Source organism: Sapajus apella, unplaced genomic scaffold (genome assembly GCF_009761245.1).
Source record: "Sapajus apella isolate SASKATOON/1434 unplaced genomic scaffold, GSC_monkey_1.0 scaffold62, whole genome shotgun sequence".
Taxonomy (NCBI): domain Eukaryota; kingdom Metazoa; phylum Chordata; class Mammalia; order Primates; family Cebidae; genus Sapajus; species Sapajus apella.
This window is the reverse complement of record NW_022437002.1, coordinates 3709382-3735517: the sequence shown is the minus strand read 5'-3', so window position 1 is coordinate 3735517 and position 26136 is coordinate 3709382. Positions and strand designations below refer to the sequence as shown.

General features: G+C 57.1%; 1 protein-coding gene across 7 annotated transcripts in view; it reads left to right on the top strand.

Annotated features, from left to right (window-relative positions):
• Positions 1-3162: 3162 nt before the first annotated feature.
• COL16A1 (collagen type XVI alpha 1 chain) overlaps positions 3163-26136 on the top strand; it is a 52728-nt gene continuing 29754 nt past the window's right edge. For 2 of the 7 annotated variants that reach the window (XM_032246700.1, XM_032246703.1), the window contains exons 1-38: positions 3170-3516; positions 5067-5173; positions 7162-7236; positions 7347-7464; positions 8697-8820; positions 9131-9397; positions 10002-10082; positions 10214-10339; positions 11146-11199; positions 11494-11520; positions 12059-12094; positions 13105-13131; positions 14110-14172; positions 14457-14498; positions 14623-14667; positions 14931-14966; positions 15350-15412; positions 15771-15815; positions 15901-15996; positions 16174-16212; positions 16831-16875; positions 17010-17036; positions 17526-17636; positions 18001-18036; positions 18273-18308; positions 18386-18496; positions 18856-18891; positions 21034-21069; positions 21195-21239; positions 21551-21682; positions 22463-22498; positions 22678-22785; positions 23353-23475; positions 23580-23633; positions 23818-23859; positions 24197-24232; positions 24320-24373; positions 24564-24632. In XM_032246700.1, coding sequence (XP_032102591.1) covers positions 5101-5173; positions 7162-7236; positions 7347-7464; positions 8697-8820; positions 9131-9397; positions 10002-10082; positions 10214-10339; positions 11146-11199; positions 11494-11520; positions 12059-12094; positions 13105-13131; positions 14110-14172; positions 14457-14498; positions 14623-14667; positions 14931-14966; positions 15350-15412; positions 15771-15815; positions 15901-15996; positions 16174-16212; positions 16831-16875; positions 17010-17036; positions 17526-17636; positions 18001-18036; positions 18273-18308; positions 18386-18496; positions 18856-18891; positions 21034-21069; positions 21195-21239; positions 21551-21682; positions 22463-22498; positions 22678-22785; positions 23353-23475; positions 23580-23633; positions 23818-23859; positions 24197-24232; positions 24320-24373; positions 24564-24632 — 2574 coding nt within the window. In that variant the 5' untranslated portion in view covers positions 3170-3516; positions 5067-5100. Of the gene's footprint in view, positions 3517-5066; positions 5174-7161; positions 7237-7346; positions 7465-8696; positions 8821-9130; positions 9398-10001; positions 10083-10213; positions 10340-11145; positions 11200-11493; positions 11521-12058; positions 12095-13104; positions 13132-14109; positions 14173-14456; positions 14499-14622; positions 14668-14930; positions 14967-15349; positions 15413-15770; positions 15816-15900; positions 15997-16173; positions 16213-16830; positions 16876-17009; positions 17037-17525; positions 17637-18000; positions 18037-18272; positions 18309-18385; positions 18497-18855; positions 18892-21033; positions 21070-21194; positions 21240-21550; positions 21683-22462; positions 22499-22677; positions 22786-23352; positions 23476-23579; positions 23634-23817; positions 23860-24196; positions 24233-24319; positions 24374-24563; positions 24633-26136 lie in introns of all 7 variants that reach the window. The other 5 variants (XM_032246701.1, XM_032246704.1, XM_032246706.1 and 2 more) reach the window with 4 other exon arrangements.

Here is a 26136-nt window from a genome sequence, read left to right as displayed (position 1 = left end):
TGGGAGGCTACAGCTTTTGGGGTGAGGTGGACAGGAAGGCAGAGGCGAGATCATAAAGGACTTGGCAAGGCCAAGGGACAGATTTGGGGCTTTATTCTAGGAAGAGGGAGGCAAGAGAGTGAAGCCAACTGATAGGGGTTTGAAAAGGTCTTACTGGCTGCCGGGTAGGAAGTGAGGGGGTAGCGGGGCCCCCAGGCAGCAGGCAGACCAGTTGGGGGCTCTTGCAACAGCCCAGCAGAAGATGATCGTGGCCTGGGTTAGGGTCGTAGCTGGGTAGTGGATGAACGTAGTGGTTGAACGTGGGCTGTATTTGGGAGGTGGAATTGACAGGACTGGATGGGGGTGGTAGGGAAAAGGAAGGAGCCAGGGTTTTCAGGTTTTTGCCTGAGCATCAGAATGAATTATGGTGGCATTTAAAGGGATGAGGAAGTCAGGAAGAGCTTATCTGTGAAGAGTAATCAATCATGTGTGATGTGTCTGTGTGTGCACCCGTATGCGCATATGCCTGGGCCCAGGTGTGCACTGTACATATGGGGGTTCTGGTCCACTCTGCAAGCCTCAGGCCTTTACACCATCTCTGCTTGAATGCGTGGGGGCTCCTGGGCCTGTTCTGGGACCAGCCCCTGTGTTGGCTCTTCACCCTGCCCCAGCCCCAGGGTCTGCCCTGCCAGACAGGGATTCCCCAGTGCGGACGGAGGCCCTTGGGCACCGCTAACATCTGGGCAGACTACCCCAGGTCCAGGAGGCCTTGGTAGCCCCACCCAGCAGCAGCACGCAGGCTCCAGGGCAGCTGGCAGTGATTAGCAGCATTGATTACCTCGTGGTGATGCCATCTGGGGTGAGGGCACTGAGCCCAGCCCCTGGGGATACCCAGCTTGCTGGCATGCAGTGCTTTCTGGTGCTGCATGCATGTAAATGTGTCAGCATGGCTGCATGTATGCATATGTGTACCTGTGTTGGTGTGCTCATGTCTCAGTGGGTGGTTCTCTGGGAGCCAAGTCTGTGTGGCCACCTATGTGTGCACACAAGTATGTGCTGCATAGCTGAGTAATTATGCCTGTGGGCACATGCATGTTTGTGTGCACACATGTCTGTGTGTACATGCATGTGTCTGTGTGTGCACATTCAAGTATATGCAGCGCTGTGTGCATGCATTCTGAGAATTACGCACCTGTGTTTGGGTGTGTCCAGGGATATACTTCTGTGGGGTAATCCGGGCTCTTACATGTGTCTCTGTGTATCTTTTATGTGGAGGCATCTCCTGTGCGTCTCTGCGGTGTGTGTTTTAGGGCCAGGGTGTGTCTATGTGAACATGAATGCCTATACATGCATATGGAGTCTGCACACCTGAGTGCTGTGCTAGAACGTACGTGACCTCATGTTTCTGGATGTGTGCACCTAGGAGGAAGGGAGGAAGGGGCGTGGCACATTCTATGATACTGTTTCTAGGTGTGAGGTGTGTCGCAGGCGTGGCTGTCCCTGTGAGTACCCTTGGGGTGCTGTGGGAAGGCATCTGGCTCTCCCTTCTCAGGTTCCTCCCCCCCTCCCCCCCACCCCTGTCCCGCCACCTGCCCTGTGTGGGCGCGGTGGGAGCTGTCAGGATGGCACGGGGTTGAGAACACGCGCTGAGTCCGGGCTGGCTGGACGTGATCCTGCTCCACCACTGACTAGCTGTGGGGTCCCGGGCAAGCTGTGCTTTTCTTATGCTGCATGTTTGGGAATAAAAATGGAATTCTGCCTCACGTGGTTGTCAAGATCGAACGAGTTAGCATACGTGAATTTCCACCACAGAGCCTGACATACATGTGTTTCCCACCTCTCCCAAGTGCCCACCGCCGGCGCAGCACCCTCGGGCAGGGCAGGTGGGGCCTGTGCCTGCCCATCCCTCGGGCCAGAGCACTCAGAAGGCCCCACCCCCTCTGCTTCCCGCCCGCTGAGCTCAGCACTTCCCAGGCCCCACCGCTGCCACCGCCACATCTGGGGCTGGCTCCTCACTGGGACCACAGCGGACGCCTCTGTGGTGTGGTTGGGGTTTCTGCTGACTCAGCGCCTCTGGGTCTGGAGGTGGGAAATCCCAGGGCTGTCCCCCCAACCTCCCCTGCCCCGGTTAGCCGGGGCCACACCGCTGGGCCCATTGCTTTGACAGGGCACCCCTCAGTTGGGGGCCCTCAGTTTCTCCCTCTTCAGCCCAGCGTCTCATGGCCTCTTGAACCTACTTTGTGGCTTCTCAGCCTCGGTTCAGCCCACGGGGAGGGGACCCTTGGCGGGGGGTTCACCTTGGTCCTCGGCCCTGCCTCTGGACAGAACTGGAAATGTGACCCTCTCCTTCCTCCTCAGAGCTCCAATCTTTCAGCCCAGCTCAATTCCTCTTGAACCCTGAAAATAAAGCAGCTCCTTCCCCAGTGCTGGTATAAAGGCTCGAAATCCAGTCCCGTCCCCGCCAGGGATCTCAGCGATAACGGTAATAGCAGCAGATAATTACTGAGCTCCTGTATGTGCCAGACCGCGTGCTAAGCACTCTTACAGCCTTTCCCCCATTTCCGGCTTACAGAAGGCCACGAGCGTGTGCTCTCACGATCCCATCTTCCAGATGAGAAAACGGAGTACAGTCACATTGCACATTTGGAGCTGCAAAGCCAGAGCAGGGGGCAGGGATCTGAGCCTTTCCAACCTCATGGAGCCAGGAGGAAGAAGACTCCCTCAGTCCGGCTTCTCGGAGTCAGGCCAGAGCAGAGGGGGTTAATTTAGCACAGGGGAGGGAGGGGTTTCCTCCCCTTCCTCTGTGCTCTCCTCCTCCCAGTACGGACAGACTAGGGACAGACTGACTGGGAATGTTAGGCCGAGGAACTGGAAAAAGCTGACCACCGAGGCTTGGGCGGCAGCCACACCATGGGTGCCACGCACTTGGGAGGAGGGTCTCTATCCCTCTCCCTCCACCTCCTTCCCCCACCCATAACCCCCGCAGCCTTCTGGGGTCCCAGCCAGGACTTGGATAGGAGGGCACTTCAAACTCCAGGCCTGGCTCTTAAAGGGCTCACAGGAGCCCCCTTCCAGGGCAGCTCTGGGCACGCAGGGTCCCGCCTAGCTCGAGGCTGGCTCACCTGGCAGGGAGGCAGGAGGGGCGGGCCTGGGAGCTCGGCCAGACCCAGGGAAGGGCGGGGCTATGCACCCCGCAGTCCAGCCGCCTCTGCTGGCGCTGGAGCCCCCTCCCAGCTCTCCTCCTCCTCCTCCTGCCTGGTGGGCCGGTCCAGCTGTGTTCCATTAGTGTCCCTGGCAGGTCCCCAGCCCCCTAGAACCGCCCCTCTTCCCCCACCCGGAGTGGCCGGCAGTCCTCGGCAGGCAGGCGTGCACGGGGCAGCAGACAGACAGCCGGGAGAGCTCGAGCGCCAGGAAGCTGGGGACCCGTGACCCTCAGGAAGAGATGGAGAACTCCCAGAGGGCCTGAGGAACCTGGGCCCTGCTTCCTCAGGCTGCTGCCTGGACGGCTCAGTGAGGTGGGGGGATCCCAGGCCACTGGTAAGTGGGGATACAGTGGGTGGCCTCAGGGCTCTGGGCTGAGAGGCCCTTTCTGCCCCTGACTTGCTGTGTGACCTGGGGAAAGTGGCATTCCCTCTCTGGGCTTTGCTCGTCTTCTCTAGAGCGAGATGAGCTCTAAACTCCAACCTGGTTCTGACTGTCCCTGCGGCCAAATCTATGCCACTGTTTTGAGGTGAGCGGTCTCCTTGGAAGCTTCTCTGGCTCTGTCCCTGTAGCCCTCCACTCTGGCTGGAGCCTGAGGAGTGGGGACAGGATCACACCCATCCTCACGCCTCCACACGCACCCACGCGCGGCCCACAGCTGGAAGCCCTTCTATTGGCTGGCAGGAGGGGAAGGCCAGGATAGGGTTTGAGAGGTGGGATGTATATACCGCTGGGATGGGGGATGAATAGGCTGGGGGCACAGTTCTGTCCCAGGGAGAAGGGGGCTGGAGTCCTAGCTCCAAATATATTGGAATAAGGGGTCCTTTTTGTTTTCATTTCCTATCCATGACTGACAGAAGGAAAATCGGATTCCATTAGAGTTGGAAGGAATGAGGTCAGACTTGCATTAGAACTTCCCAACAGGAAGACCTACGGGACGGGTGGTCCTAGGCTGGCTGCGCACACGTGGGTATATGCAAGCTGCTGTGTCTGGGTCTATCAGCGAGCATATGTTTCTGTGAGCATGCCTGTGTGCAGATAGGTGTGTGTGCACACTGGTACCACATATGTGTCCTGATGTACATGTAGCTGTGCATCTGCGTGTGCTGCCTGACTCTATGTTTGTGCACGTGAGCTGCCTGTCCTGGGGGAGGCCAGATGATGTATGGCTCTGCTGGCCGCTTGCTGAGCCTGCATTGATTTATCTGGGCCCATCCATCAGAGTTTAATAAAACTAAAAGACGAGCATCCATCAGCAGGGCGCTGGCTATGAGAGTCTGAGCCCTAGAGACCTGTTCTCCTGTCCACTGTACCCATGGGGAAAGCTTCCGTGGCCCCCACACTGCCTGTGGCCCACAGTCTCAGCCCAGTCACCAGCCCCTGACCTTGTGGGTGCCTGGCAGGGCTGCCTGGGCTGAGTCGGGTGCAGCTAGTAAGGTATCAGGCCCGTATATACACCAGGACAGTGCACAAGTTGTTAGGCTGTTGAAAGTCTTCCATGTGTCTTGATGAATAGCCTCTGTTTTAAGCCCCCATCACTATTCCAACTTCTCTGGCCTTTTAAGACCTTCTAGACCTCTCCTCAATCCAGCAAGTATCCACTGGCGGGGCCGGATGCTGCCTGGACACGATTTCAGTGCAGTGGGCAGCTTTCTGCTCTGGCTGGTTGGTATCCGTGCCATACCGGTGGTTAAATATTTTGAATATCACCTCTGCCCAAATCCTAGCCCAAGGCCTGTGGTTGGGCCCCTGGGACAGACTGATGCCTGGCCAGACCTCCTGCCACCCCAATACCAGTGCCCCACGGGCTGGCTACTGCTTGCCCACATGTGGAGTTGTGCTGTGTGAACTCAGAAATCCGCCTTCCTGGTCTCTGTGGTTTTCAGGTGCTGTGGCTGTAGCTGACCTCTTTGGACCAGGATGTGGGTATCCTGGGCTCCTGGCCTGTGGCTGCTCGGCCTCTGGGCTACCTTCAGCCATGGGGCAAATACAGGTGAGATGACACAGGAGACTCAGAGTATCACAGTTGCAGAACTGGGTTCCTGGGGTGCTGGGGTCCTTGCACATATGTGACCATGTATGTGTGGTTGTATGGGCAGTTATAGCAGAGTCTAGGGGCTAGGCTTGGGGTGGTCTGGGGCGTGGGCACCCTCGAGCCTGTGCGCGGTCAGCTGGAGAGCGTGTGCACATGTGTCTTCATACGTTTATGTCTCTGAGCATCTGTGTTTGTCTCTCAGACTGGCTCTATGCATTTGTAGGTATTCCTGTGTCTCTGTGTGTAAGAGAACACCCCCCACCCCAATACATAAGCCAAGCCTGTGGACACATTGCTGGTTGGGCCAGTGGGGTGGGGAGGAACAGGCAGTGAGCTCACCCTGCAGAAGGACGCCGCCTCCCCAGAGAACCCCAAGTCCCGCGGATCCTTTTCATGGTGGAGACTCCATCCCTCTAGCTCACGTGCTTCTCCTTCTCCACGGCTGGCCCTGAATCCCCAATAAAAGGCCCGCCCCAAGGCCCAGACTCTGGATGAGACAGAGGGTGCAGCTTTCCAGGGCCCAAAGCCAGGGGAAGTTGACCGGGCAACTTGCCTGGCCTTGCTGGGTGCCCTCTGGGCTCAGTAGCTCAGCCGCCTAGCCAAGCAGGAACAGAACTCCTAGAACCCAAATCCAGCTAGGAAAGGCAGAAAAACCAAGGAGCTGAAGTGACAGGGATTGTGCACCGGGGTGAGTGTGACTGCCTGCCCCTTGTATGTGCACATATGTGTTTCTGCTTGTGTGTGCGTGAGCTTTGCTCTCCTCTCCCTCACCGGGTCCCCTCGGGGGATGGGGCAGAGAATTTCAACATCTGTAAAGAATCTGGGCCCATTGCCAAGGGGTGAGTCACCCACTGCTGCTGTGATGCTGAAGACAGTGATGGTCTTTCTGACCAGACCTGGGGGAGGGAGAGTCCAGTGGGGTCACTGAGACCAGGACCCAGGGACCCGGATTCCTTCTTCCAGCCAGTCTAGCCAGGAGTGCAAGGCCAGCTTCTAGGAACTGTTTTCACTGTCTTCTCCCACCTATCCCTCTGCGTTGATGAGAAGGCCTTTTTGATTCTGGCCTCTGTCATTCCTGTTGTAGCACCTCCCCCAACACTTCCGCTCAGTCAGCCCCAGGAGAGGGCAGCCCATGGCTGCCCACCTGTTCTTTCAGGGCTTTGGAAACCTGAATTAAGCTGTCTCCTTCTCTGGGAGCCCTTACCCCTTAATATGCCCTGCCTGGAGCTCCGAGGCCCTGGTGGTACCCTTGAGCTTGTGGTCTCCTCAGACCCTCAGTCTCTTCTCGCTGTTTCACAAGGTGGTTATTCAGGTAAATATTCATTCTGTTGGCTCAAACTTGTGTCTGGCCTGCTCGTCTACTTTGGACATAGGAAGTTCCCATTGCTGGGAGCACGTGTGCCAGCTGCACAGGTCATCCCTGGTGGCAGGATGGCTACAACTCCCACATGTACAGACATGTACATATAATTGTACATAACACGAAGTGTGCATGATTGTGGCATTTCCTCACCCCCGAAGAGCTCCTCTGCCCCCTACCTGGGTGTATGTCATGAGAGGGCACATGTGTAAATACACAGCTCCCCACTCCATCTGAGCTCGAGGACTGCTTAGAGTTTCGTGTATTCTCTCCCATTCCGACCTAGCTCCTGACCTGGAGTGTTGGGAGATTTGGGTTCCTGGAGTTCTGGGCTTTCTCTGTTGTCAGCTCACTTAGTGGCCTTGGCCCAGACCTCAGTCTTGGACCTCAGTCTTCTCAACTGTATGCTGGGCGGCCTTCTGCCTCCCCAGAAAGCCAGGGTCAGAAGGCAGGTGGTGAAGGCAGATCTAGCTGATGTCCAGAGTGAGGACTATAAACCTGCTCCCTCCCAGGTTCCCCAAGCGTCCAACTGTGCAGCAACTGTGGCCTGAGTGCACCTAATACCCCCCTGCCCCTTCTCTTCCAGGCGCACAGTGCCCACCTTCACAGCAGGAAGGACTCAAGTTGGAACACAGTAGTAGCCTGCCAGCCAACGTGACTGGTGAGCGCCCATCCATCGCATCCCGCTGACCCCGAGACCTTCCTCTGGGAGTGATCTGTACCCCTCCCCACCTGCTCAGCTGAGCTCTTCACCTGGTGTCTCCCCCAAAGGCTTCAACCTCATTCGCCGACTCAGCCTCATGAAGACGTCTGCCATCAAGAAGATCCGCAACCCCAAGGGGCCTCTCATCCTGCGCCTGGGGGCGGCCCCCGTGACCCAGCCCACCCGGTAAAGCCATCCATGCGACCACCGAGAATCAACACTGACCTCAGCCGCGCTCCCTGGCAACTCTGGATGTGGGGCCTAAGCCCGGGGGCCTCTCTGTGGGTCATCTCATCCCACCCCCTGCCAGGAGTCAACCTGGCCCCCACCCCAGGCTTGCAGGGTGGGCTGAGAGGGGCACCTGGCAGACCTACCTTCTGTGCCTCTCCCCTGTCTCTGGCCAGCAGTGGGTGGGAACAGATCTGCACCCTATGGGCACTGTGAAAACACAGGATGTGGGCGGGAACTTGGCAAGAGTCGTGTGTGTGTGTGTGTGTGTGTGTGTGTGTGCGCGCATACATGTGAGTGTGTGCACCCACATGTGTGAAGTCCAAACTCCCACAAGCCCCTGGGTGGTCTGGCCCCTGCTTGCCTCTTCAACCTCAGCTCTCAAAACGCTGTTTTTTCTCTCTTGCTGCTCTAGTCATGCTGAACTCTTTCCAGCTTTTTTCAGCATCTCTCCTTCCACCCAGGGTATCCTGGATTCGCTGGAAGCACTTATTCAATTGCAATGCGACAGTGAAATAGCCATTGTGGGATTCTTTGCTCATGGCCTCCCTGCCCCCATCAGACTTGAAGGCTCCATGAGGGCAGGCACTGCCTCCGTATTTTCACCACTCGTGTGTGTGTGTGTGTGTGTGTGTGTGTGTGTGTGTGTTTTACACTTGATCTTAACCAAAAGGCCAAGAAGTGATTGTGAGTGTGTTTTTTGAGACCAAGTCTTGCTCTGTCACCCAGGCTGGAGTGCAGTGGCATGATCTCGGCTCACTGCAACCTCTACCTCCTGGGTTCAAGTGATTCTCCTACCTCAGCCTCCCAAGTAGCTGGGATTACAGGTGCCCACCACTACACCTGGCTAATTTTTATATTTTTATTAGAGATGGGGTTTCACCATGTTGCCCAGGCTGGTCTCTAACTCCTGGCCTCAGGTGATCCTCCTGCCTTGGCCTCCCAAAGTGCTGGGATTTCAGGCATGAGCCACCGTGCCTGGCCTTTACCACTGGATTCCCAGCAGCCAGACCCACACCTAGCAGGTGGAAGGCACTCAGTGAAGGTGTGGAGAGTGAATGAATGTATATATGATGCGAGGTGAGTGCCTGTGCATGTCTTGGGTAGGCTCAGCAATCCTGAGGGCCCCGGGTGGGCAGTAATTGGGACTTCACCGGAGCCTCAGGGCACCCTGCCTGCTCCATCTCCAGACGAGTATTCCCTCGGGGTCTCCCGGAGGAGTTTGCCCTGGTGCTGACACTACTGCTGAAGAAACACACCTACCAGAAGACGTGGTATCTGTTTCAAGTGACCGATGCAGATGGGTACCCACAGGTGAACCTCCCCTGTGCCCTTTCTGCTTCTTAGGGCATTGGGTAATACCAGTCCAGCCCAACTTTCTTCCCGGCTTGATTTCTGGGGTCTCCCTGCTCCATCCTGTGCCTACCTTCAAGGTTGCCCCCAGCCCACTGGTACCTGCCTCATTTTTTTCAGGATATATAGCTCCTTGACCCCAGCCAGCTTTCTTCCCTTTCTGGGTCTCAGTTTCCCCTCCTGTGAAATGAGCCTGGGGGCCCTGAATGTGCCCATGCTGGGACTCTGGAGCTCTCAATCTTTGTCCTGCCCCTTTCTCCATTCCATTCAGATTTCCCTGGAAGTCAATAGCCAAGAGCGGAGCCTGGAGCTCAGGGCTCAGGGCCAGGACGGCGACTTTGTGTCCTGCGTCTTCCCAGTGCCCCAGCTCTTCGACCTGCGTTGGCACAAGCTGATGCTGAGTGTGGCTGGACGTGTGGCCTCTGTGCATGTGGACTGCAGCTCAGCCTCCTCCCAGCCTCTGGGGCCCCGGAGACCCCTGCAGCCCATGGGCCATGTATTTCTCGGCTTGGATGCTGAGCAGGGCAAGCCTGTCTCGGTGAGTGCTGGGTCAGGCCCTGACCTCTGTTCCTCTCTTCTGGGAACCTGAATGAGCTTCCTGGAATCTGCATCAGAACAAGTCCTTCTCCTGCTCAGAATCTTCCCCTGCTTTTCCATTGCCCTCCAAACGCAGCCTAAACATATTTACCTGGCATTCAAGGCCCTTCATGATCTGGTCCCTATAAGTGTCTGCAGCATCGTCTTCCTTTACATCTCTGCGTGCAGCGTGCTCTGATCAATTCCACCCTAGTCACCCAGCTCACCTAGTACTTTCACACTGCCGTGCCTTCGGCTACACTGCCACCTCCACCTGGAATGCCTTTCCTTGCATGCTCATCTGCCGTGTAGCTACCAGCCCTTCAAAGCCCAGCATGAATGGAGCCTCCTCCTCTTTTGTTCCTCTGGGCCTGCTCTCCCTTGTTCCCGTGCGCACAGTTTTGTTCGGCCTTTGGCGACAGCTCCATTTTTGATGTCTCCCAGGCCAGACCAGAAACACCCTGAGGTCAGATCCTGAGGCAGAGACATCTCTGTGCCTCCTTGGGGGCCGGGACACAGAGCTATTTGATAAAATGAAGTGAAATTGATGTGTGTGTCCCCTGCAGTTTGACCTTCAGCAGGCCCACATCTACTGTGACCCGGAGCTCGTGCTGGAGGAGGGTTGCTGTGAGATTTTACCGGCAGGGGTGAGTGGCCCAGCCCTCGCACTGCCCAGGGATACACTGTGCCGGAGATGAGGGTCTAGAAGGTGATGCCTGGAGGTTTTAGGAGGAGCCGGCTTCTGTACTGAGCCTAGCCCTGCCCCTCCACTGAACAGTGCCCCCCAGAGACCTCCAAGGCCCGCCGGGACACCCAGAGCAATGAGCTCATCGAGATCAATCCACAGACTGAAGGCAAGGTCTACACCCGCTGCTTCTGCCTGGAGGAGCCTCAAAACAGCCAGGTAGGTGGGCAGGGCAGGCAGATGCCAGCACAGGCAGGCACAAGTGAGATACCCCTCCTCTGACCTGATTGACGTCTGCCGCCAGGGTCAGTTGGTCATGTGCCCAGGGCAGCAGGGCACTGGAAGCCCCCCATTTGTACACCACCCCTAAAGGATTTAGGGAGGCAGAGGCAGCCCATTGGGTGGTCCTGTGCCCACTTACCTATGGGTGTTGAGAATGGTACCATCTAGCTCTGGCACTGCCTAGACCCTCATGGATGCCATCCAAACTCTTCTGATGAGGGCAGGACCAGGCTTGTCCCTCACAGGCAGTTTCTCCAGGACAGAGATACCTGGGATCAGAGGTCAGGTCATACTGCTTCCCCCAGGGATGGCTCACTCTTCTGTGCCCCAGCGCCAGCCAGTGCCAGACTGGTTCTAACCCAGCACCGTGGCCAGCTGCCCTGCCCACTCTCAGGTTCTTTAGAGGGGGCACGGAAGCCTGGTTCCTCCCTTAGCCCCACCTCCGGCTGGGCAGTCTCCCTGCCCGCCCGGGCATCCTGCCCAGCCTTGGGCTACGGGAACACAGGATCCCATTGATGCATGGTCTTGTTTGCTCTGACATCACATGGGTGGGTGGGGGGAAAGGAAGGGGACCTGTTGGGGCAGCCACAGGGCCCTGAGTGGGCCCTTGATGCCCTGGGAAGTGCCAGATGCCAGGCTGAGGGGATACCTGGTGTCCATGCCCCCTGCCTGGGTGCCCCTTTCCAGCATGGGCCCCAGAACTGCCCCCTCCTCAAGGGTTTCTCTTTGCTCTGTCTGCCCAGGTGGATGCCCAGCTGACAGGAAGAATCAGCCAGAAGGCAGAAAAGGGAGCAAAGGTAGAGGCGGGGGTGGGGGCCACGTGCCCTCAGTCTGCCCTCTGTGCCCCTGTAAACCCCCAGGGATAAGGTGCCCTGCTCCCACTCTCCTCCTGCCTTTCCCACCTCCTGGACAAAGCTTAGGAAATGTAGGTGCCAGCTCTGATCAAGAGGGACGGATGGGGTTGAGACGGATACAGTGCCTGGCACTCTCTCGAGTGCCCACTCCTTTTGGTTTGGAGCTAGAGGTGTTGGAAACAGTGCTAGGCCCCCTGAGCTCCCTGCCCATTCCCACGCCCCCCACCCTTTCCTCAGGTCCATCGGGAGACAGGAGCTGATGAGGTAAGCCTCCCAGTGGGATGGCAGCAGGGGAGGTGCCAGCATGAACCCTTTGGACCAGGCTTTGGTCACAGAGCCTGAGCATGGGGGTGCCGGCTGACTACACAGCTCCTGGCATTCCTTGGGGGCCCAATGCTGGGTCCTGTCTACCCACTACCTCTCCTTGTATTGGGGGATAGGTAGCCCTGGAGGGCACTCCTGCTGAGTTGGCAGCAAATGGCCACAGGCATCATGGGGAGAGCCTAGCCTTCAGCCATGGTGTCCTTTTATTCTGGGCTGTACTCTGCCCCAGCATGCTGTGTGACCTGGGGCATATTGCTATTCCTCTCTGGGCTTCAGTTTCCCATCTGAAAAATGGCTATGGGGCTGGGTGGGTGGGAAATGACGGGTGAGGCTTGTTTTATAGGATTCCTGTCTTCAGGCTCTCCTCAGATTCCACTTAAGACATGCGTGCTATTCTGTGGGCCTGGCGGTGGTGGAGGTGGGGAAGGCCCACCCCAGGGGCTCAGAATTGACCTCTTGGCCTGTTCTTCCCTTTCAGTGCCCGCCCTGTGTCCATGGTGCCCGGAACAGCAATGTGAGTGAATGGAGGGTGTGCAGGGTGGAGTGGGCAAGAGCTGGGAGTGGATGTTGCCTAGAGCTGGCTGGCAGTCTCCCGGGTGAGGACAAGGGGGTCTTTGTGCACTTCCACACTCCCTCCCTGCCCATCTCCCAGGGCCGGGCTTGACCCCCACTGCCATCCCCCCAATGCAGGGCTGTGTGGAAGAAAGCCTGTGATCTGCCTTGTCATCCACAGTGTGTTGGGGTTCAGGGCATGGGCATGGGGTGGGGGCCGGCAGGACCAGGGCCTTGGTTGCTGATCCCAGCTTTGCAGTCCCCACAAGGTCTTAGCCTGCTCTGGTGGAGGCTTCCTGCATTCTCCTGGAGGCTTAGAGAAGCGGAAGGGCTGGCTGAGCCCGGTGAGGGCCTGCAGGTTGGCTCCGGGCCTGCTATCCCTTTCTAGCTGGACTTGGTCCAGCCTTCCTCTGGGGGTCCAGAAGGGCAAGGGAGAGGGGCTCAGTGTGAGCCCAGCTGGCACCCAACTGTGCCTTTTCCATAGGCAGCACAAGTCACCTTTCTTCTGTGGCCTGACGTTCTGAGTTGACCTGCCACATTGGTTCACCAATGGCACAACCCCGGCTACCCTCAGCTCCAAGCCCCCTGACTTTGGGGGATATCAGGAGTACCCTCTCTGCTCCCTGCCCCTCTTTCAATTCAGTCCCCCACCAAAACTGGTAAGGCGAATGGTCCCCAGATGTGCAGGGGTTACCATGGAAACCGAGCAGCCGTGTTATTCCAGCAACTGGGAGGCGGAGCTAACGAAAGCCAGGCAGGTTAGAGGAGGCAGGTTGGACTCTCTGGAAATATTGCAGCCTGAGGACATGGAGTCAGCTGGCTGGTTTGCCTGGGAGGCAGAACGGAGGCTGGGATACAGGCTGCTGGTCCTGCTACCATGCTGTGTGACTCCATCTAAATTGCTTGACTTCTCTGGGCCCCTGGTTTTCTCTCTCTCCCGGAAGTATGATACCCTCTCCTCTGTCCCCTCAGGTCACACTTGCTCCCTCTGGCCCCAAGGTGAGTCGTAACGGAGAACAGGACTTTCCTGTCCTCTTTGGCACCCCCAGCCATCCCCACAGCATGTGACCCTGTGGCTGTGTGTTTATATCAGGGCCAGCTGAGCCTGTATGTGTGTAGGGCAATTAGGTGTATGTGTGGTAGAGAAAGTAGGGGGTTGTGTGTGTACAAAGATGCTAAGAGCGGCCCCTTTTCTGAGGCCCTACTGTACACCAGGCCCTGGGCCACACCTGTGCACACTTCTTACCTTTCTGAGCCCTCTCACTACTCAGCCTACAGGGTGGCTGCTATCATTTTACTTCAGGGGAAACTGAGGACCAGCTGTGCCCACATATGTCTGACTGGGTGTGTCAGAATGATTATGTGTGGGTGTGGCTGCGTGCATCTCTGGGACACAGGCTTGCACACGTGTGGCACACGAAGGCTGGGGTTCAACCCATAGGCCTGTGGGCCTAACGAGGCCTCAGAGCTTGTGAGTCATCAGGAGGGAACCTACGCAACTATGGGTTGTGCTTGTGTGTGCTCGTCAATATCGTTTTATGGCTGAAGAAACTGAGGCTCAGAAAGGTGACATGACCTGCTCTGAGTGACATGCTAGCAAGTATAAGATTTGAAGCCAGGCAGCCTGACGCTCAGCCAGCATGGGTTTCTGCCACCCTGCATGCGTGTCCGTATCCTCCAGCCGTGCTGTGTGTGAGCTGATGTGCTGGATACGGGTGTGGGGGATGGGATATCCCCTGCTTGAGACTGCAGATTTGCCAAATATAGCCTCTTGGGGTGGGAGGGCTTGTGGATGGACGGGTGTGGAATCCGTATGCCTATGTGCGGTGGGGGTAGAGCGGTGGACACTACTCACATGTGCACATTTGCACACCCATGTATGGTGGGAGGGTGGAGGGGGCCAGGGGTGGGGAGAGCTTCCTTGAGGCTCCCATGTGTACCCTGTGGTCCAAGCTTCCATTCTGGTTTCACTCTCAGGGAGGGAAAGGTGAGCGGGGCCTGCCTGGTCCGCCAGGCTCCAAGGGAGAGAAGGGAGCACAGGTAAGTGTCCCAGCCTGGCCCGTGGCAGGACCCTTGCCAGCTGTGCCCTGGGGTGAGGTGGGATGTGAGCCATCACCCTGTCATCCCAGCAGAAAGCCTGCAGCCTGGCCCAGATCAGGGGCTGGGGGTGAGGGCCAGGGTCTTTTTCTAGGGGTTTGGGTGTGGAAGCCTCTCTTTTCTAGGGATACTTAGGACTATGGGGTTCCTGGGCCTATCCCCCTCACAGCAGGTCTAGGGGACTTCCCTGGGAGTTCTTGCCCCTGATCCTTTGTTCCCTACCCTAGGGCAATGACTGCGTTCGAATCTCCCCGGATGCCCCGCTTCAGGTAAGATTTGGAGGCAATGCCTGCTTCAGGGCTGATATGGGGCCAGCCCCTGTGGAGGTGCTGTGCACTTGGCAGCCTGTCCAGTGACCCTCTGTCCCCCTCAACACTGTGCTCCCCTGTTCAGTGTGCAGAAGGCCCGAAGGGAGAGAAGGGGGAATCGGGAGCTCTGGTGAGTGTGGGACTGGGGATAGGTCAGGGGTGGTGGGTCCTGGGCCCAGCCTCACCCTCCCTGTCTCATCCTCCTTCCTCACCCTCCCTCCTCACCCTCCTTCCTCACCCTCCCTGTCTCACCCTCCTTCCTCACCCTCCCTTCCTCACCCTCCTTCCTCACCCCCCTTCCTCACCCTCCTTCCTCACCCTCCCTCCTCACCCTCCCCTTCCTCGCCCTCCTTACCTCACTCCCCCTTCCTTTGTGTCCCCTCCTCATCTCAGGGACCCTCAGGACTCCCAGGCTCAACAGGCGAAAAGGTAACAAGCCTGGATTTGGAGGGGCGGGCTCCCCAGGGAGATCTGCGGGCTCTACAGCCATGAGGAAGAAGGAGCCAGGGTTCTCGGAGGAGATGGTGTCAGTGAGCATGGGGTTGGCAGGACCCTCCCGCACCCATCCCGGTCATCCTGCCTGGTCCATATGCCCAGCCAACCTGGCGGGGAATGCCACAGACTCGTCCAGTGGCCTGGCTGGTCTGGAAGTTCTTCCTGCTGTCTACCCTCCTGTGCTGACTGAAGCCGCTCACCCTCAGGGGAGACAGAGACCAGGGCTCTAGAAGGCAGTTGTCCCTCCCCCAGGTGGAGCTACCTGGCTGTCCCAGTCCCTTCCCTCATCCTGGTTGCTTTGCTTCTTCCTTCCCCAGGGCCAGAAAGGCGAGAAGGGCGACGGAGGCATCAAGGGCGTGCCGGGAAAGCCAGGCCGGGATGTAGGTTCCTGGGACCCTTCCCCACCGCCACCGCCAGCATGGGGTCTGAGGATGCTGGGATTTAACCTTCAGAATCCAGCTCCCTCCCCTTGCTCAGATAGGACAGGGAGGGGCTGTGCCCCAGGAGGCACAGCAAGAAGGGGACAGAAAAAGGACCTGGTCCCAGGGCTCCTCACTCCCAGCCCCAGAACCTGAACCTCTAACACCCTACGACTGACATGTGTTGATCTCAGGGCACTGGGGTGGGCTCCGGCTTGGGGGAGGGTGGGGAGGGTGAGACAGGCAGGCATGTACCTGTCCCCATGGGGAAGTGCCAAGCCTCAGGGCTGTTCCTACACCCTCCCTCCAACCCCCACAGGGCCGGCCTGGAGAGATTTGTGTCATTGGACCCAAAGGGCAGAAGGTGAGTTGTGGGTGTTTGTGGGGTGGAGATGGGGTGGCAGGGCTGAGGTGGCAGCTCTCTGATGCCCACCTTATGTTTGTGCCAGGGGGACCCTGGTTTTGTTGGGCCTGAAGGGCTGGCAGGAGAGCCCGGGCTCCCCGGCCTCCCTGGACCCCCTGGAATAGGACTGCCTGGGACCCCGGTGAGTATCCCCTTGCTTCTCTTGCTGTCCTTTTCTCAGAGACCCCTCTCCCATTCTGGCCTGGGGGGATAAGGCCCTGTCCCAGGGTTCCTGGCTGGAAGAGAGGGTGCCAGTAGAAGATCTTGCTGTAGTGAGAGGTCCCTGGAAACTTCCACCTCACTCTGTTTCTGCCCTCAGGGGGATCCAGGTGGCCCGCCAGGCCCTAAGGGAGACAAGGTAAGCAGAGGTAGGCGTGTGGGCACTCGGAGAGTTCCATGCTTGGCAGGAGGAGAGAGGAGAAGGGGCCAGGGTGGCCTCCCACAGGGGAAGCAAGTCCCAGGGAGGAGGCCGGGCCTTTGGAGGAGGAGGCTGGGCTTGGCTTGGCCAGGCCCCTTGGTGGGGAGTGCCCTGTCCACATCCGGGGGCTCACTGAGGTGGGAACCTTGGCCTGCGTTCCCAGTATGGGGGTGGGCAGGCCTAAGTGTTGTAAAGACCAAAGCAGACTTTGCTGGAGGGCCCAAGCTCATTTGAGGGTCTTGTGCCTGGATGTGCAGAAAGCCCTGGAAATTTCTGTGTGACCGCTGTGATTCCCCTGGGGTTGTGTGGATCACCTCCTAACCTGTGCACCAGTGAAGGGGCACACAGAGGCCTCGTTTTCTCCCTTCCTTTGAAACCCAGAATGGCTTGGGTTAGACATGGAGGGCAGGCAACAGGAACCGACCAAATGGAGCCAATGGCGCCAGGAGATTTGGCAGAGATTGTTCTGCCATCAAGAGGGGCACGGGTGGGGAGGGGGAATGCGCCGAGGTCACACTGGCCAGGAGGCTCCCCACTTAACCTTCCTTCTGACCACAGGGCAGCTCTGGGATCCCAGGAAAAGAAGGCCCTGGTGGGAAACCTGTGAGTGACCCCCAATCTGGTTGGGGAGGATCGGGTCTTCCAAGGCCTCCAGAGGGAGGGCTAGGTCCTTGGGCCCTCAGTGGGCACATCAGCCCTGGCCCTGGCACTGATTCCCACTGACTCTTTTCTAACAGGGGAAGCCAGGTGTGAAGGGAGAGAAGGTGAGTCCCCGGCCTGGCTGCCCAGATCAGGGTGGGAATGGGACCCCCATCTCTGCAAATGACAGGGAGCATCAAGGGCCCTAGGCCTAGGGGTGCTGGACCTTCCTCAGGGAACCCCCACCCTTTCTTCCTCTGATGTCCTTGTGCGATCAGTTCATAAAGAACCTGGCTGGGAGGTTTGCTGGGTTCAAACCCGAATGTGCCGTCAGTTAGCTTCTCTCATAGCCCGTTTCCATTGCCTGTCAGTAGGACACAGCTGTGTTTTAAGGCTGACTGCGAGGATGTAGTTCTGTGTGACCCTGGAATCTTGTGGTGAATGAATGAGTCACTTGAACAGGAAGCTCCAGCAGCATTCCTGATGTCCACTTTGATGTTGGGGGTGGGGAACTGGCGGGTCCAACGTCCAGGGCTGGTGTGTACAAAAGGCTCCTTGACTTCCTGGGGGTCTCAGCCCCACCCTGTCCACTCATAGTCTCTCCCTTCTGCTAGGGTGAACCCTGTGAAGTGTGCCCAACACTGCCTGAAGGGTTCCAGAACTTTGTCGGGCTCCCTGGAAAGCTAGGGCCCAACGGGGAGCCCGGTGACCCCGCACCAGCCAGGGTGAGTGCTCAGGGTGACCATTGAGGGACCTCCCCCAACACACAAAGAAACCTGGGAGCATGATCCTAGAGAGGAATTGGGCAGAGGGACTGGGTACTTCTCTTGGCTACAGAGAGATTACGGGCAGAGTCTAGGCTTTTATGGTGGTAAGGGGTCTGAACCATAGAGCTCAGGGCTGGGCTAGAGTGCCACCTCAGGTCTCCATGGCAACCTCCCAGGGCTCTCCAGGAGACTCTAAGATGTCTTTTGGGCAAGTTGGGCTGGAGCCCACCCTCACTGTGAGTGAGTCTGTGCCCTAGGATTGGGCGTATTTTGGGGGTGGAGGAAAGAAGTGGGCCCCCCTCTCACAGACCCCCTGTTTCAGGAGCACCTGGGAACTGGCGGACAAAAAGGCGATCGGGTACGTGCAGGAAGTTTCTATTGGGGTAGCTTCACCTGGCCTCCTTCCCCTGCCACGCTCCTGCTTGTTACATGGGTTGATGAACCCTGCCTCTAAGGTGTTGGCCTTGAACCCCATGGGACCCCTAGGTGTTTGAACGGTCTGCGTGTGTGACATTGCTGTCCTCACATATGGCCAGGGTGTTTGGGGTGCTCCAACGTGCCCTGTCTCAGCCCACAAACCTTTTTTCCCTGCAGGGAGACCCTGGCATCCAAGGCATCAAAGGAGAGAAGGTGAGGGACACCGCTGTCCTGGCCGCCCTCCTCTGCCTATCTGGAAGCATTTCTGATCCTTCCTCTTCTTTCCCCAGGGGGAGCCCTGCTTGTCCTGCGGCTTGGTTGCAGGGGCCCAGCATCTTGCATCCTCCACTGGGGCCGGTGGAGAGGTGGGCTCCCCTGGCTTCGGATTGCCTGGCCTTCCGGTGAGTGACCACTTTCTCCCAGCCCAGACCAGTTCAGCCCATCCTTGCCATACTGGTGATCTCCCTGGCTTTTCAGATCCTAGGTCTCAGGGCGGGGATCAGGAAGGAGGGGATGAGGCAGGTGTCTCAGGCTTGTCCCCTGGTCCCTCCCTCCGTCCCTGTGCTGCCCCAGGCTCCTTGCCCCGGAACTTCCTCTTGGCACCTCTAACTTTAGCTGTCTAACTGAAGAAATTGTCCAGCTACCTGAAGGGCATAGTTCCTATCTTGCCTTTCTTTTTCTGGTTGGACACTGGGACCCAGGGAGCCTTGGAGGGTTGGGAATGGGGAGATGCTGTGACTCTGTCTTGGTTGTTTTTCAGGGGACAGCTGGGGCGCCAGGGCTGAAAGGAGAGAAGGTGAGACCTGAGTTAGATGTCAGGGACACTGGGGCATCTTGGTAAGGAGGCAGGATAGGAACGGCGTGGGCGGGGAATAAGGGTAATATAAACAAGCGATTCAGATGGTAAATTCACAGTGAAATTAATTTACTAGTATTTTGCAGACTGGAATCAAAGAATTTATTTCTGAGAGTCCTTATGTTCTGTAAGAGAATTCGTTAGTGTAGGTGTGATGATAATTTAAAACTATTAAGCACATTCAAGATTACCTTACAATGTTTATAATATGTAACACTTCTTAATTGCTTATTATGTGCCAGGAACTATTCCAGATCTTGTAAGTGTATTTACTTGTTTTGCCCTCCCAGACTTTATGGGGTAGGTGCTCCATTATTCCCATTTCACAGATGAGGACACAGAGGCACAGAAAGGCCAAGTAACTTGCCCACAGTCACATAGGTGATTCGATGCAGAGCTGGGGTTGAGCTCAGGAAGCCTGGCTCCAGAGACTTGTAATCTTCACGACCCCGCTGGGTCACTCAATTTCAGTGCCTGTGTGAATGTATCTGTTTATGATTTCACTGGAGACAAATGGCAGGCTTGAACTTCTGATGTAGTGTTACCCAAATGAGGGGCTCTGTGGATGTACGAGGGCACACATGTGACAAACACTGAAGTATGTGTGCAGACTCAACTCTAATAGGCAAAGCCGGCAGGTCACGTCGCACATGGGACCTTTGCACCTCCTCCCCTCTTTGGCAACTCTTCCCAGCTTCTCCATCTCAGTCATCAGCTCACAGCCGGCCCCTCAAAGCCCAGCCTTGCGGTCGTCCTCAGGTTCTCCATGCCTCACACTGTCCCCTCCCTCCAGCCCACTGGGAGCCCTGACAGCTCTGCCCATGATGGCTCTGTCGCCCCCCTACTTCCCTCCATGCCCGCCACTGCCATGGTAGTCTGCGTCCCCATGGCCTGTCTCCTGCATGGTGGAATCTCCTCTGGCCTACCCGTGGCCACTGCAGACCTGCAGTAGTCCGGTTTTCACATGGTAACTTTTTGTTTTTGTTTTTGAGACTGAGTCTCCTCTGTTGCCCAGGCTGGAGTGCAGTGGTGTGATCTCTGCTCATTGCAACCTCTAACTCCCAGGTTCAAGCGATTCTTCTGCCTCAGCCTCCTGATTAGCTGGGATTACAGGTGCCCACAATCGCAATCAGCTAATTTTGGTATTTTTAGTAGAGATGGGGTTTTGCCATGTTAGCCAGTCTGGTCTCAAACTCCTGACCTCAAGTGATCTACCCTCCTTGGCCTCCCAAAGTGCTGGGATTACAGGCATGAGCCACCGCACCCAGCCTTCACCCGGTAGTTTGATGCAGCTTTGTAGAAGAATCAGTAATTCCCTGCTTAGAGACTTTCTGTGACTTAATTTCTACCATAGCTCCACTGTGCCGCGCAGGACCCCGGATGCCCCAGCCCCCATCTTCCACAAATTCATCCACTTCCTCCCCTTCTTCTCTTCTGGTTTACTGTGCTTCAGCCACGCGAACCTTCTTCTTAGGGACTATGTCCGGACCACTCCCGCTGGTCAGATTTTATACTTGCGGTTCCCACCAGAAATGTCTAGGATGTTTTTCCTCTCTACCCTCCCCCTATTCTTTCATTGGATGACCTTATTCTCATTCTTCCGGTAATAATCAGGGTTAACACCTCTCTGAGCACCTCCACTTACTCTGTCTCATCACCTTGTTTATTTCCTTCATAGTACGTACCACTTTCAAAATGATGGTTTTAAAAGTTCTGCGTGTGCGAGCTCAACAGGCATTGCTGTTTGGCTGCTTGCGCTGTCTAGTGCCTCAGCCCAGTGCTCTGGGTGTAAAGGTGTCCAATGAGCAGCTGTTGGAAAAACGCACTCACGGTTTTGTGTGCTGAGCCAGGGCTGAGGGTGGGGCTGGATTCCATGAAGTGATGCTGGGGGCAGAAATACGACTTCTAGCCCCTGGCTGGTCACAGACTCCCTTGGGGACCTTGGGAAAGCCCTCTCCCTCTCTGGAAGTGAGAGGACAGTCTAGACATCCCAAGGGGCTGCTTTTGTTGTTATGGATTTGGGATTGCTCTAGCACCTGGACCCCATCCCCTCTTTAATCATGATTCTGTGCTTTCTCTCAGGGTAACTTCGGGGAGGCAGGGCCAGCTGGCAGTCCAGTAAGTATGTTTTAGATGGTGACAGCTTGAGGGAGGACAAGGTGGGAGGGCTGCCCACCGCTGGAGAGCTGATAGGCATGGCCCTGGCAGATGCTGGGCATCACCTGTGGCATCTTAACATGCAGGGGCCACCAGGACCAGTGGGACCAGCAGGCATCAAAGGGGCGAAGGTGAGTCTGGGGACATTCTCCATGCTGCAGCCTGGGTGAACTTCCTGGACAGACACTCATCGGGTTCTACTTCAAACCCTCTGGGATCCTTGCTGCCTGTCAGCCAGAGTCTGACTCCTCAGCAAGGCACCAAGACCCCTGATGACTCAGCCTTACCTTTGTTTCTTTCCTGTTCTCCCTCTACCTCTCCTGAGAGACCCCCTTGCCCAGCAGAGGTACCGTGTCAGACCCGGCGACATTCCCCAGCCCCAGATTCCAAGCCTGGCACTAGGGCTAGGGGAAACCCCTAACTCAATGTCCTTGCTTGGCAGGGGGAGCCCTGTGAGCCGTGCCCAGCACTGTCCAACCTTCAGGATGGGGAGATCCGTGTGGTGGCCTTGCCTGGCACGTCCGGAGAGAAGGGGGAACCTGGGCGTCCAGGCTTTGGCCTGCCAGGAAAACAGGTGAGGCGGGATATAGGCAGGGGCCTCTGGAGTGGGGATGCGGGCCGGGCTCAGGAGAGGGGAGGGGTCCTGCCTCGGTCTCTTGACTCCCTGCGCAGTGGGGGTAGTGGGGAGGATGTGGCAGGGTCAGAGTCTCTGTCTCCAGAAGGAGCTGCCCTCACAGGTCTGTGCCCTTTATCCTGGGACAGAGTGGGCAGAAAGAGCGCCATCCTAGGACCAGAGAGACCTGGGTTCCAATCTTAGCTTTGCCTCTAAGACTTTGACTTGAGCAAGTCACCTTCTCTCAACCTCTGTTTCCTGCACAGAGTGTGGTACAGCTTGGTTACGGCGTGCGTGAAGTGCTTAGTGGCACACCATGGGCATTCGGGAAGTGGTAGCTGCCATGTGGTGATTATCGTTGCTAGTGCCTTCCTAGTAACAGGCAGCACTGCCACAGTGGACACTAAGTGCCAGGCCCTGCTGCACACGACACATTGGCTTGTCTAACCTCACAGGATCCCTGCAGGGCAGAAGCCTATACTATTTTTATCATCCCCATTTGACAGCTGAAGAAACTGAGGCACAGAAATAGATGAGCTAATTTGCCCAGGTCACCCAGGCAAGGCGTCTGGCACAAATCTCTCCTCTGAACCTGGGCAAGATTGCTTCACTAGCACGAATAGCATGAAAGCAGAGATTTTGTTTGTTCGTTTACTGCTGTATTCCCCGGCCTGACGTGGTGCTGGGCACTTCTGGGTGGCTGGTCTGAGTAAGTGGGTGCTGGAAATGCTTTCTCCTCAGGGCAAGGCTGGAGAGCGTGGACTGAAGGGGCAAAAGGTGAGAGGGCCTCCGTGGGCATGCAGGTGGGCATGGCATCCTCTTAGATGCCCTCCTTGCCTCCTTTTTCTCCCTCCCTTGCCCCCAACCCTCAGCCCCAGTGAGTGCCTGCAGGTCCCAGGGGGTGACCTGCCCCCTACTGGGCTGTCCTTGCCTTCCTTGAACCCCACTCCTTACAGGGTGATGCTGGGAATCCTGGAGACCCTGGAATGCCGGGCACCACTGGGCGGCCAGGGCTGTCAGGAGAGCCTGGAGTTCGGGGCCCCGCGGGGCCAAAAGGAGAAAAGGTCAGTCAGGCAGGGCGGCTGGGGTCGGGGGAGGGTTTGTTGCATAAAAAAATCAGGAGGTATGGCTCACGCCTGTAATCCCAGCACATTGGGAGGCCAAGGAAGGTGATCACGAGGTCACGACTTCGAGACCAGCTTGGCCAATATGGTGAAACCCTGTCTCTACTAAAAATACAAAAAAATTAGCTGGGCATGGTGGCACATGCCTGTAGTCCCAGCTACTTGGGAGGCTGAGGCAGGAGAATCACTTGAACCTGTGAGGCAGAGGTTGCAGTGAGCCGAGATCATGCCACTGCACTCCGGCCTGGGCGACAGAGGAGATTCTGTCTCAAAAAAACAAAAAACCAGGTGGCGCTGCAGTGAGGGAAGGACTGCAGGGGCCGCTGGGGCCTTCACGGATGTCGGAATCCCTGGGTGGCAGCTCCTCGGGGCTTCTCCTCCACCAGGAGTGTCAGGGGCCTGTTTAGATTTCCCAGGCTGAGGTGGGGGTAGCGAGGGGGCAGAGTGTTCAGAGGCATGCAGGACGCCCTGGCTCACGCGCTCCCGGCTGTACCCATCTCTGACCAGGGTGATGCCTGCACTGCCTGCCCCAGCCTTCAGGGGACAGTGACCGACATGGCAGGATGGCCTGGGCAGCCAGGCCCCAAAGGAGAGCAGGGCCCCGAAGGCGTGGGCCGACCCGGTAAACCCGTGAGTTGCCCGCTCTCTGGCCCTTCCCTGCCTGGGCTTTGCCACCTCTCCCTCCTGCCCCCTTTTCCCCTGCTGGGACTCCATGGGCCACCTGTGCCTCTTAGGGCCAACCCGGTCTACCAGGAGTTCAAGGGCCCCCAGGACTGAAAGGCGTGCAGGTATGTGTGAGTCTTGGGGACATGGGCAAGGGAGTGCTGGGGAGGTCCATGAGGGCAGTGGGCCTGGAGTGGGAACTGGAGGCAGCATGCAGGGCAGGGAGAAGCTGGAGGAGAAGGGGCCGGGGAGAAGGGTGAGGGGTGACTGGGGAATCTTGAGCCAGGGACTGTCCTTTTGCCTCTTCAGGGAGAGCCAGGGCCTCCAGGAAGGGGAGTCCAGGGATCCCAGGTGAGTCTCTAGCCTTTTGCCTTTGCCTGCCCCTAACGTTTCCATTAGCCAGCTACCTACTTCCGTCTGCTCTCAAACTGCAAGGCTCTGCTTGCCCCCAGATGCACAGGGCCTAGTTCTGGGACCAGGGGTCAGGCTGCAGCCCAGGCCTGCTGTCACTTCTGCCAGGGACTTGCCTTTGACCCCAGCGTCTCTGACCTTCAGGGTCTTCTTGGGGAGCTCTTCTGAATTTGGGCTGGCAGCTGCCCCACCCAGACCAGGCCTGCCGGTGTGGCAGGGCCAGTGGGGCTGGTTGGCTGCGACTGCTGTGCCCCAGTCTTCCCTTTCTGACTTGCAGGGAGAGCCTGGAGCCCCGGGTTTGCCTGGCATTCAGGTACGTCTCTCTGAGTCCTGGAGGAGGATGGCAGGGGGAGGGGGCCACTCTAGGATACAGGTTAACTAAATGTGCTTCCATCTGCAGGGACTTCCAGGACCTCGGGGACCACCTGGCTCCACTGGAGAAAAGGGTGCCCAGGTGAGCCTCTGCCTCATGGGCATCGGGCCTGGAGTGTTCCAGAGTGCCCCAGCAGCAGGCACAGGGGACATGGGGACCGAGTGATGCCTATCAGAGGGCCACCCAAGACCTGTTGGGATGTGTCTCAGCTGCTGAGTTGTAGCTGGCTTCCAGTTCTGCCCCCGCAACCTTTGTACCCTCTCTTACACAGGGATCTCCTGGGGTGAAAGGAGCCACCGGACCCATGGGACCTCCTGGGGCCAGTGTCTCTGGGCCTCCGGTGAGTCTTCTCTGTGCTCCATGCTGGTGGTGTTGCTGAAACCAATGATGTCGCTGCTGCGAAGGGGGCTCGGGGCTGACCCTGCCCATCCCAGCAGCACAGGGGACGGGAGGAGAGAGGCCTCAGCCCAGTCCAGCCTCAGACAAGGAACCCTCACTGTTTTAGGGGAATGCTTGAACAACGCAATAATGATCACCACCATTTTTTGAATAGTGACCGTGCTGAGGCCCCGTGCTAAGCTCCAAACACAGAAATTCATGTACTCCTCTTCACATCAGCCCTGTTAAGGGAACTCCCTTCATAGATCAGGAAGTTGAAGGCCAGAGGGTGAGGAGGCAGAGCCAGGGACTTGAGCTAGGTCTGTCTGACCCAAAGCCCATCCCCATTCAAACCTTGGCGTCATGAGGAACATCTGACCCGTGCTGCCCAGGAGAACTGTCTATGAGGATGGAAATGCTGTGTTCTGCACCCATCTCTGACTGGGGTGATGGCTGCACTGCCTGCCCCAGCCTACAGGGGACAGTGACCCATGTGGCAGGATGGCCTGGGCAGCCCCAAAGGAGAGCCACAGGTGGCTGCTGAGTGTACCTGAAATGTGGCTAGTGTGACTGAGGAACTCAATTTTAAGTGTCATTTAATTTTAAATAATTTAAATTTAAATAGCCCCATGTGGCTATTGACTACTGTATCAGACAGCACAGACCCACACCAGCAACCACTTCCAACGTAATTGGAAAGACCTTCCCTTTGTACTATTCCCCCAGTGGTTCCCATGTTTTAAAAGGCGTGTCTGTTGAACAAATTGCACAGAGTAAGTAATCGTAAGTGCATTTTCTCATTTTCAGTCATTAAGGACCTGTATAGTTGTCAGCTTCTACTCCACATGAACCTGCTAGAATTTTACGAGATAATCTAATTGCAGCCTAAATCAAATGCATGCCACCTTTCAGCCAGTCTGTTCCGTGCCAGGCGGTGGGCAAATGCATAATTTGTCTTGGGGCTTTGGTAATGTTAAAAATAGCCCAGCGAACTGTATCCTTTTCTATCTTTGCGGATCCCTAGAGAAATTCTAATTCCAGATGGGGAATTAATGATAGGAAAATGCCCCAATGTCTAAAGCAGGCAGGGACTCACCCAAGCCCACACAGCCAGTCTGTATTGCCCTGCAGAGCTGGACAGCCAGGGTCCCTGCCTGTCCCAGGGAGTCCCAGGACAAAAAGAGAGACATGGGCCAGGTCCTCAGGGAGCTTCACGTCCCAGGTGTGAGGGTGGAGGAGCCCCCAGGAAAGCAGCTATGGTGACGCCCTCTGTGTGGCCAGACTGGCCTCTCCTGGCCTGAGCGGACTCCATGCCGTTGCCCAAGCTGCTTTCCTATTCAGGAGAATGTTCCAGACCTCTCCTCATGCTGAATTCCATCCAACAGGCTTCCCAGTCTCAGCCTCACACGCACTAGGGTTGTGACCTTAGGCAAGTGACAGCTTCTTAAAGTCTCCAATTTCTTGTG